The 11,645-nt window shown below is 39.5% G+C and overlaps 1 protein-coding gene across 1 annotated transcript in view; it reads left to right on the top strand.

Annotated features, from left to right (window-relative positions):
- Nucleotides 1-2,328: 2,328 nt before the first annotated feature.
- Nucleotides 2,329-11,645, top strand: part of STMND1 (stathmin domain containing 1) — a 9,524-nt gene continuing 207 nt past the window's right edge. The window contains exons 1-4 of the mRNA XM_009071474.1: nucleotides 2,329-2,436; nucleotides 3,298-3,478; nucleotides 5,620-5,756; nucleotides 10,828-10,953. Coding sequence (XP_009069722.1) covers nucleotides 2,329-2,436; nucleotides 3,298-3,478; nucleotides 5,620-5,756; nucleotides 10,828-10,953 — 552 coding nt within the window. The remainder of the gene's footprint in view (nucleotides 2,437-3,297; nucleotides 3,479-5,619; nucleotides 5,757-10,827; nucleotides 10,954-11,645) is intronic.

Raw genomic sequence — 11,645 nt, 5'->3', positions numbered from 1 at the left:
TCAATGTTGTGCTTCACATAGGCTCTGTTCCATGGGTTTCCTTAAAGGGAAATAGCCTCATTTGTATTTACGAAAATCCTCCATTTTTTCCAAACACTACACATCCTGGTGCCTTGACTGTACTGAAACTTGCTTATTTTTAAATTTTACATATTAATGAAAAGCTGCTAAATTCAGAGGAAGATTTTCTGTCATCAGTCGGCATCAGCACGAGAGCAGTCTGCTCTTTAAAGCCTGTAGCTCTGATTGCTCCAAAACATACTGTGCACCATGTCAGTTTAGTCACGTGTGTCAGATAGTAAAAGATCAGGCTCCAAGTGTACAAATCCTGTTGAGATCCGAGAAAGTTCTTTTCATAAATATGAATGAGGGCCAATTTCATGCCACTTGTTACATCCCATGTACTCTTACTTCTTCAGACTATCACTTGTCTTTTATGTGCCAATAATCAATTTGTAAAGCATAAATCATAAAGCTTGTCTAGTTTTCTATTATGCTGCAGCCTATGATTTTACATTTAATCAATTCTCTTATTTTGATAACTGACATTTAGTTTTCATTTTGGCACCTTATCTGTGCTTGAAGGAACAAATAAAAATCACCTTTTTGAAAAGGATTAAAATGTCACCTATTGTTTACTTATAAACAAGTTTTAGAACGGCACCATCACAGCAAGCGTTTAATCAGAAATGCAAACAAGAAGCTCCGCCTGTACACGATGTTCTGCCATACATCAAGCAGTAATCACATTTCAGCATTATCACATGCAACCTGCAAACATCTGCTAAAGAGAGAAAAAATGGAAAAGAAACACCAACAAAACACCCACACACCAAAAGGTTATTTGACTTGCATTCTGTGTGAACTCAGACTGGACATAAGAATCAGGTCCCTGTTGATCAGGGATGAAATAAGAACAAGATTTCTTGGAAGCCAGTTGTTTCTCAAGGTACATTAGATGTACGTTTGAGAGAGTCTTGCAGCTGTAGGATGCCAGCACAGGTAGGTACACTTACATACAGGTGCTCCAAGCTGGGTAGAGACACTAACAGTACAACATGGAAGCCCCACAGGAACCTTAGGGCAGTGGTTTGCACAGTTAAGTAAGGCACACTGAGGCAGGGAAGATCACTTTAGGCTCACTGCCATGCAAATGAGTTTATTCAGCATTCCAAACCATACCAGCTGAGGGTTTGGACTGGAGACAAGGGAGACACATAGGGCTGCTTACAGCCAGCAATCCAGACTGATCTCTTAGGCTGGAGTCACACTGTCTCAGTGTTGGGGTTCATTTGATTCTGAAAGTCCACCAGCCTTACTACTTGAACAAGGCATTAGTCATGTAAACATTTCCATTTCTCATGTATGGAAAAATGTTTGACAAGTTTTAAAGCAAGTTTTCCACTACAAATCAGGGTAAGGTCACAAGCTGACATTCAATTGTGACCAGGGTCTCAGGAGGTTAAAAAAAAATAAAAGGATAAAATTCCTCATGGGTATTGATTACTTTAGGATTTTGAATCTTTGTTTCATACAGTCTGTTTCATCTAAATATTTGTGGGGAAAAAAAAAAGATTTATTTCTTCTCACTGTACCAGCTGATGATCTCAGAACAAGTGACCCAAGACACGATCTACAACTGACAGCACTGCCTTAACATTTCTCTCCTATCTTTTACAACAATCTCTTGAAAGTATAAACCATGGCTGCTTCCTCCTTTTTTTAAATCTCCTGCAGACATCTACTTCTAAGGATGCGAACAGACTCAAACAGTAATCAAGAAATTGTACAACAATCTCAAAGGATGTTTAAAACATTTTCCCTAGTCACAGCCTGTCCCTGTCTCCTGATGACATTTTCTACCATTTAAAAGCTTGCTTTGCTGCTTGGAATTCCAGATTTAGAATTGATCTTTTCCAATGGTTAATGGTGTTGAAGAATACTTAACAAATCCAACCAGAGGCTGAAATATGTGTGTATTTTACATGACAGCATCTTGTTCATCTAACAGCTTGAGTTCCCACAGGAGGTCCACTAACACCCTGAATGACCTGTACAGACTTGCTACTCCCAGACCAACATCCCAGCTGCACAGAAGAATCACATTCCCTCTGAACTTCAGAGCAGGGTGCCTGGACAAAGACAATGACGTCTGTATGCCAGGACATAAGAAGAAAGCCTTCTGTGGTGTTATTTATTGTAGTAACAGGCCCTGGCAACGGTTAGATTCCATGGTGATAACAAATAACCAAGCTCCCAAGGAAGAGACTAGGACATTCCTACTCCCTGGATTTGCAGCAAAGAGAAGAAGATGGTCACGATTTCACCATGGGTTGCAATTTTTCTAACCAGGTCACAGTCACACAGGTGTCTTCTGAGGACCTCCAGAACCACCAGGAAGTCAAAAGCCATGCAGTGACTTCTTCCCCACAGACTGTATAAAAGCGTGTTAGGAGACACCTTAGCATACGAGTGTACGAGGACATATGCAAACAGAGAAATGGTTTTGCCAACCTTAGTGGTAGCTCTGACTCTGTCAGGGAGCTCTTTAAGAGAAGGGCTATAACTCTGCTTAATACAATCCTTATGCTGCAAGGGAAGCAGACTCACCATTTGGCCACATGCACAGTCTAATATTACAGCACCTGAAAAGTTGCTTTTCACAGTCTGTTCCACTTGCCTCATTAAAGATACAATTGTAAGTACTCATCTCCCACATTAGCAATGAACTACAACACTACAGTAAGGTGGGTTTTGCCTTAAAACATTATTTTGAGGGAGGGGGCTTGTATACATGAAATATTATATATGCAAGATACATATGCACAGACACTTTGTGAAGCTTACAGAGTTGAGTTGGCTCAAGCCCAAACATACAGACAAGAACACATCTAGGCTCTAATCCTGCATTATTTGAAGGTTCAAAGCTATTGTTTAGAAGGCACACAGGTTAACACCTTACCAAGTGCTAATTTAAAACTCGGTTTTAAATTTCTAACCAATGTTCCACATACAGAATGCATTTAAAATACTGAAACAATACTCCAATAGAGTCAACTGGATTATGGACACATTTAGGCTTAAGGTCATTGCTTCCATTCCAAAACGCTGTAAGAGACCTTTCCTCACTGTCAACATCCACCTGTGACAGAAGATGGATAAGTATATCTGTAAGGAATGCCCCTTGTCTTCCACTGCTCTCTGAAGCTGGCAATTCTATGGGACTACTCTAGATACTCCCTTAAAAGTTTAGAAGCCCAAGGAGCTTTTCTCATTTGTTTCTTCATTTTCTTGTAGACTAAAAATGACAGTAGCGATGGAACAGAGAAGGTCCCCTCTCAGACTGGGGCAGCTTGGCCAACAGGCACTTCAAAGGATGGAGACAAAGCTGAAGATGAGACTAGTGAGGGAGAGTCCCCTGAAGAACTACCAGAAAGATTTACATCTTTTCAGATAAACAGCAATTCACAAAGCATTGGTAAGCAGTGAATGGAGTTCCTACCAGGTCCATAGACAGAGACCTAGGCAGAAATAAATCTTGAAGGTCTATTGCTACAGCCAACCTCTGTACCGAGAAACATTCACGCGGCGACACTACACAGATTGAGCTCTTAGCGCTGGTTTAAAACCAAGCAATAGTAGCAGAGAGTAGCTGATGATTATGTTCTGCAGCATGACTCAACCCTCACTACCAGAACAGGAAGCAGGGCAGATACTTTTCTTGGAAGACTCCTGGAACTGAGCCTTGTCCCTAAGGGCAGTCCTCTCTAACTGGGATTACAATACACTGGGAAGACAGGTTGCCCATGCGAGGGCTGTCAGTCTGGTGTTACAGTGAGCCAGTTTTTCCTACAGATTGGTCAATACAATGCCCTAAGATCAGGCAGAGAGAGTGAGTTATTCTTTAAGTTTGCAATTGAAAGTTGCAGGACCAGTCGTCATATGGAGAAAAGTAAAAAAATTCCAGGAATTGTCATGACAACAAGCAAAGGTGTGCTAAGATTATTTTTTCTTTTCTTTCTTTGCCTTTTTTTTTAAGTGCAAGCAAACACTTAAACCCAAAGTTTTATATAATCTTCGGATATCATTGCAGTAATAGAGAATGGAAAAGCAGCGCCATTTTTTGGCATATTTAAACCCGTAATTTCTTAGTTTAATTCTTGTATTTTTCAAGTGCTATGAACAGCTTACATTTCACAAACACACTAAATGGAAAATCTACAGTACTTGTTTACTCTTTGTAATAAACAAGGGTTGTAATAAAATATTTCAAATTGAACACAAGGAATAATTACTTGTTTTTGCTATTCATTAAAGAGGACTTAACTCCCAATGCCACAGAAGGATGTGATGAAAGGATTTCATTTCGTATTGAACAAAATTATTTGCTTGCTCTGAAATGGTTTCATTTAATTTTAAGCCCCTTTTGCTCCCACTTGCTGTAAGATAACTTCACAGGAAATTTTGCAACAGAAAGTTTTTTAAATCATGCTTCAATCTTCTTTTTCAAGACCAAAAAAACATACCATACCAAGATACTTCAACTACATTTTTCTCCTGAATGGATTAGTAAAACCAATTCAAATTCACATCACCTGTCAGCATTGCCCACTCGTCCTGCTTTTACTTTTTGCTAAAATGTGTTTTGCTGTATACTGCGTTCTGACATTTACATGTTCTGACTGACAGCTGAACCCCAGTGCTTTTTGGGTAACTGGTTTGGTTATTTTAGGAGAGGTACAGAGTTAGCCTCTACAGGGTGGTAGATGTTCTGTATTTGTGTTTTACAACTGAAAAGTAAGACAACGTTGTCATACTCACTCCGCTTATAAAGACTGGCAGATGTCAAATAACTGTGATTTTGATTTGGTCCAAGCATTCTTCATACAAAAGCTCTCACTTCTGCCAAGAGAGGTTGGGCAGATGGTAGAACTGTCAGCTGAGGGCTGAAAAAACCTGATGGGTCTTGGCAATAAAGTTGTTCGTTGTTTATTCATGTCTAATATGTGGAAACTAAACACTCACTCAAAAGAGTTATCAAAATAATTTGTTTTTCAGTCATAATTGCTGTTTATAAATATATAATTGTTGGAATGTTTATGATCAGACTCAAATGTAGCAATGCTGTTTCAATAAAAATCATAGACCACAGAAACACATGAAAGTTTGGGTTCATTTAACAGAAGAACACAGTGACCTTTAAAATATGGCTCATTAGAAGGCTTGTACTATCTGTCCCAGCAAGGCTTTCTCTGACCAGATCACAGAACCCTCAAGAACTCAAATTATAGAAAACTCCCTATGGATCTTCTTTGGGAACACGTTCAAAAAATCGGCTTCACACGTCTTCAGCATATGCTTCCACACTTTCCTGAATGTGCCCCTTTGGGTGTAACTGACTACAGTGAGAAACTGGACTAAGTGCCTGCACCATTTTTCAAGCCACTAGAAAGCTTACTTGCAAAGTTTAAGCAGTGAAGAGACCCTCCAGCAGGCCTAGAGAGTCTCAATATGCAACCTCTCAAATAAAAACTCTGGCATTGGAAAAACATCATGAAACTTTGTTTGAATGCCAAATGCTCTACAAGAATTAAGTTTTAATGTTTGCATTTTTTGAAGACAGCAAGTTCATCAGTAAATCCTTGACCTTAGAGGAGAGGCAAAAATCATCAGACATTCTTGAGGAGCTGAGGGTGCAGGGAATAATCAAAGGCCAAAGTACCACTGCCAGAACTGGAGAAGCATATAAGAACAAGGTAAGTGTCACTATATGAGACAGGACCCTTGCTACATCTCTGACCCTGCTGTGAACACCCCAAGATTCAGGTTTTTGCCCACACAAAGCATCCAACTGTATCTCCACTAAGACTTTAGAAGCAAGATGTTAAACAACAGAGAACTGCATTCTAGGGGCGTTAATACAACAGAAGCTAGTAGTAGGTTCCAGGTTTTTTACACCTTCTGGGCTTTTTTTTTTAATTATTATTATTATTGGGGACAAAGGAGATAACAACAGTACTAAGAGCTTGCTCTTTGAAAAACTAAGTGAAAGTTACATGCCATGAACTTGTTTCTCAGGTCCATGAAACCAGAAGAAATACTGCTGTCAGGGCTTATAATTACACTTTAACTAAGATATCAGAAATGCCAAACATTCACACTTCTGAGAAATCTACAATTCACATGTGATCTTAGACTAAGAAATCATTAAAAAATTTAGTTTTGAAAAAAATTACAGAACTGATATTTGACTAAGATGCTAGTGTCCATTTTTTTTTAAAATTCTGATTGATAACCTGAGGCTTAATTTGGCTTCTGAACTCAAGTTAATTCTCTTGTTGTCAAGCATTGTGTTAGGGATCAGATGCCTGTTCAGACAGGGTTTCAACTACAGATGTCAAGAGGGAGAAGGTCTGCAGGGAGCCTGTAAGAAGTTTAATGCTTTTATGGACATGTGTTGCCTGAAGCATGATCCTGCCACTGCTTGAACACAGGAACAATTCAAGCTCAAACTAAGGATGACTCCAAGTAGCTTTGTCATTTGAAGCAAGCCATTCACACACCTCAGCCATTTACATTATTGAAAATCAAACTTTGATAAGAAGGACTAAACAAGCAAGTGCCAGTTTACAGTGTGCCCACCACTGGTGCCTAACATGTTTCCTGTTGCCTGCACTTTGGAAAATGTGGATGGAGGGTCTCCAAGTACAGCTTCACCATAGCCTTTACTTGCCTCCTTCAGACAGATTTTTGAGTGTCTAAGAGGATTATCCCCTCTGTGGCTAAATTTAGGCAACATACTGCAGGCACGTTTTTGTATTTTTTCCCTTCATAAGACAGGCAAATGTCTGCTCTTGTATTAAAAAGCTGTCTGGTATTAAATTACACCGATTCTTTTATTGACAGAAACTCAGTCTCTGCTATTTCTCCTTAGAGAATTTCTATCCTCCCAATGGAAGCAAGGCACTTTTTTTTTGGTGTTAAAATCAGTACAGCTTTTAAAAATGAACCTCATACTTTTTGCTAACAAAGTCAACTTTTCCAAGGGATATTTTACATTTGAGCTGGACAGCCTACAAGTGAAAACATAAATCTGTCACTAGCTGTTAACTATTGGTTCTCCCTTAGCAGCAATTGAAAATTCAGCCTATGCTACCTCCTGTAGGACTATCTGATTCCAATAAAACTGAAATTCAGCAGATAACCTATGAGTAGATGGACTAAAGGCACCGACTACAGATGCAGTAGTTTATGTCTGGGTTTATTACCAGACATATTGCAAATTACAACATGCAGCTCTAGATTTTCTGCATTGACACATGGGTAAATTCACATCTGAATTTTGAAACTGACGAGGAATAAGCATGAATAGCTTTATGACACATTTCAGTCCAGCACTAGTTTCAGTGAAGAAATGTACTCACGGCCCTTGCAACACTATAAAATATGAATACAACCAGGTCTGAGATTATTTTTACACTCATATTGGAGATAGAGATAGCTTTGCAAGAGATTTCCCTTTCTGTGCATACTTCTGCTTCACGTGTCTGCATCCCTTAAGCCTTGGCATCATTACCCACCTTATCTGGATTTCCTGCCATTGCCACCACTGTGAAACAGCTATGCTGGAAGTCTTCAGTCTTTTGACTACCCTTACTTTATCCTGAACAAAGAACTCCAAGCAGTACAGGTTAGGATGCCTTGTTACACTTGTTTCTAAGCATTACTGTTCTAAAGGAGCAGTACCTTTGAGAGCAATATTTTATGGGTCTAGCATAACAAAGCCAAGGTGGACACATACCATGGGATAAACCAGCTTCTACAATTTTAGTAGTAGCTCTTATGAAAAATGCCAGCAGGGACAGAGGTTGCACCTAAGATACAGGTGTCTAGCATTTGGGGGGGCAAAGTAACCACTCTTTTTCCCTTTAGTGCTTCAAAGAAATTGTACAAAATCATGGAATATCTCAAGTTGGAAGGGACCTGTAAGAATCCCTGAGTCCAACGACCCACTCCGTTGCCATTATACTATTTTCCATGTGCGCCATGAAGACAATGTTTGCAGCATTTGTCAGTTCTTGAATTTGAGAACAAAGATGTCGATATTTTCTCACTTTTTATTTTTTTGCTGCCTCTTCCAAAGATGTTTCCTTAGTCTTATATCTCACTGTGATATCTAATACATATGCTTGGATTTTTTTCTGCAAATACCAAGTCTGGCTGATACAATTCATTGTTTCGATCTCTGATGTTCAACTCTGGGAATACAATCCGAGCTTTCTTTTTCGCCTCATTTGTTAGTATTTCACACAGTTGATTGTGGCTTTTAATTCTTGCCTCTTGTACAGCAGGATGATATGTACCTGATGATATGGGCACTTGATTTGTTTTCAAGGCTGGCAATGTCTGCAGAATTTGATGCAGCTCTCTTGTCCACTCTTTGCCAGGAATTCTCTTGTAGGGTAAACATTGGTCTCAACTGTATTGCTGTTATGAGTTTTCTGGAAGGTATGCCTCTGTAATGTTCAATCCAATAATTACTGATCTTGTCTTTCTCAAATTTGGAAATATGACAACCCTGGAAAACCAATCTGGTCTAGTTGACAAATTCTTGTTTCCACCAGTTGCAAGGTCTTAGATGATTTTCGGAGTGGGTACCTCCCATTGAACAACCTCAATACAGTTAAACCAATGGTAATTAGTCACCAGTTATTGATCTGGAGTTCAGGTTTGGCTGATTTAGTTGTTAACACAGTCCAGCACCCTCTCACCGTATCAGGTTTTGCTGATTTAGTTATTAACATAGTTGGCATCTTCTCACCATATCAGGAGTCATTCCAGAGGCCAACCAGAGAGTGAGGATTTCCATAGTCTGGGAATAGTCAGGGTCCATTTTAATAAGCTCACTCAAACTAATCCCATATAGCCCTGGAGCAGAGTTCTTACTCATATCTTTGATGTTTTTGGAAATCTCCGTAGCCATGATCATCGCTTAGAAAGCATGATTGTCTGATTGACTGGTCGATCAGAATTCACCAAGGCCCTTGAATGTTCCAGGAGATTCCCGTCTTGATTTGAACACAGCGTGCACTTTGTCAAGTAATATTTCACACTTCAGGGATTCTACAGCCTCCAGGATGATACCCACTAATTTCCCTCGACCCAAATGAAACAGCCACTGGAATTGTAGAAATTGCCCCTTCTTGACACCCTTCTTCTTCATCTACTCCTTCTGAGTTTCTGAGGAATGAGACCTGCAGGTCCTTTGGCAATCTGCATTGAGCAGACCATTTTGTCAAGTCAGGCCAAATCAGTCTGTTCAATGTGAGGGTAGTGTAAGGCAGACAGCACACCCTCTAGCACTGTTGAGCTGTACCAACCTAATACCCATGGGCAAGGCTCTGGCTAACAAATATATTAAGTTCATTCCCATGAATTTATTTCACCAAACTGGGGTGAAACACCCCTTCTCCCAAGGAACAGCAGGAGTTGAATTATAGGCAGTACTGGACACTTTAGTTTGTTACTGCTCCAAGAGCTGGAGGATGTCATTTATCCAGTACCTCTTTTTCAAGCCTGCCTTTAAAGGCACTTCTATGTGTGTGATCCAGAGGGTAAGCAAAAGTACCAAAAGCTGTAGCTTCAAATGGAACAGTCTGTGGGAATTTTATCTCCGTATCATGAGTTATCATTTACAAGGAATGTGCACAGGTTATTTTAGTGTTTCCATTGCTGTTAGCTTTCAGTGTGGGTTCTTTGAAGCTATGAGGGCTCTTGATCTCCAAAAACTGTTTAGCTCAAAGACAAGTTCTTTTCTCAGCTTACATAGACACAGAACAATCTGGAAAGCAACCTGCTTACTGAATAGTCTGCTTTGTTTGGACATATTGGGAATAATTTTCCATCCATCTCTTCCTATGCAGTCCACAGTTTATTTTGGGTAAGGAATAACATGGTCAGCAATACCTTCCTGCTTTGGACTACAACTAAGAATGGCCTTTCTCATTAAATAGAAGAAGGCTTTTTTTCTTTTGGAAAAAAAATAATCTTTTGATTCATTTTTATGATGATTGAACATTACTTTGTTCAGATTTTTTTGTGTCATCCGCATTCAGCATGTCTCCTTTGTATATCAGTTTTCTTCCTACTGATTCATGCTCCACCTTCATCTCACTACATGAGTCATCTTCTATACTATTTGCAGCACTTAACACTTCTGGTGGTGAGGCCTTACTTCTAGAGTTATTTATGGCAATAAAAGTCTGAGGAGCAGACAACTCAGGAAACTTGTAACAGGATAGTGATTATTTCAACCCTAGGTCCTCAGTGAGGGTTTAACACTTCTAAACCTCAGACAGAAAATGGCAGAATTCAGCCTCCTGGCTAATCACATAATCACCGCACTTTTCCAGGACTAAGTGCTGCCCTCAGCAGCAGAGCTCTAGGATTGAGCTGCTCATTTGTATGCAGCAAAGGCCAGCAGTGTTATGATTATGAATCTCTAGCAAAACCATTCTTAAATCTCTTCAGCAGTAAGTAACTTCCCTAAATCCTTAGGACCTCATTACCGAATCCCCACATCTGCTGGGTGTACAGCAACACTACAACACAGACATCATTCAGCAGAAAAGGGGAATTCTTGCTGCAAACAACACTCCCTCATGAGTGAGCACTGAGGTTATTAGCACATCATTATTTCTAGGCTTCCACTGGTATCAGAGTCCAGCACCTCCATGCATGAAAAAAAAAATAAAGCAGAAGGCAAGCAGAAGAGTGTCACCCCAACATCAAAATATACCCTGCTGAAAGCCTTTGATGTCTCCACAGAGAGATGCCCTGGAAAAGGCACTGAAGAAACCCCCAGTGAGGCTGGAAAAAATTCAGTTTGGAAATGAAGAGGTGGGTGATTTTACAGTGAAGGACATGAAGACTTCTGCTGAAGCAAAGAAACAGGTCATCTAATTTTGCTGTGTATTTTTCCAGCGTTTGCTTTATCACCTGAAACCCTCTACTTTTTAATAAATCAAGCTAACACAGACAGTTTATGTACAGCCTACTACCAAAACCTGATTAACTGCAGTACAGTGGGTCCTATATTCATCTCATAGATGTTGCAAGTCCAGGTTTATTTTTGTTGAAAGCCTGGAAGATTACTCTAAAAATATTCGTAAGAGAGGAAACTTCTAGAGCAGGCTTTTTTTTCCTGTAGCAAAAGATGTATCTTCCATGGATGCCAGAATAAATCGACTAAATCCAGTGCTAGCTTGAGTAACAATCTGATCACATTTGGGTAGAAACAGAAAAAACTGCTACATGTTTTTGACACATATCTACTTCCATTTCTCATTACACAGCATTGGCACTTTCATTGTTTTGTTCTAGGTTTGGGGAAGACAAAGGGAACAAAATGCCACATCACTTTATTTTTTATTTTTAGAATAAATCGACTAAATCCAGTGCTAGCTTGAGTAACAATCTGATCACATTTGGGTAGAAACAGAAAAAACTGCTACATGTTTTTGACACATATCTACTTCCATTTCTCATTACACAGCATTGGCACTTTCATTGTTTTGTTCTAGGTTTGGGGAAGACAAAGGGAACAAAATGCCACATCACTTTATTTTTTATTTTTCAGCAACTGC

Source organism: Acanthisitta chloris, unplaced genomic scaffold, assembly GCF_000695815.1.
Source record: "Acanthisitta chloris isolate BGI_N310 unplaced genomic scaffold, ASM69581v1 scaffold28003, whole genome shotgun sequence".
NCBI classification, from domain to species: domain Eukaryota; kingdom Metazoa; phylum Chordata; class Aves; order Passeriformes; family Acanthisittidae; genus Acanthisitta; species Acanthisitta chloris.
The sequence above is the reverse complement of the archived record's forward strand: the minus strand, read 5'-3'. Positions and strand labels throughout refer to the sequence as shown.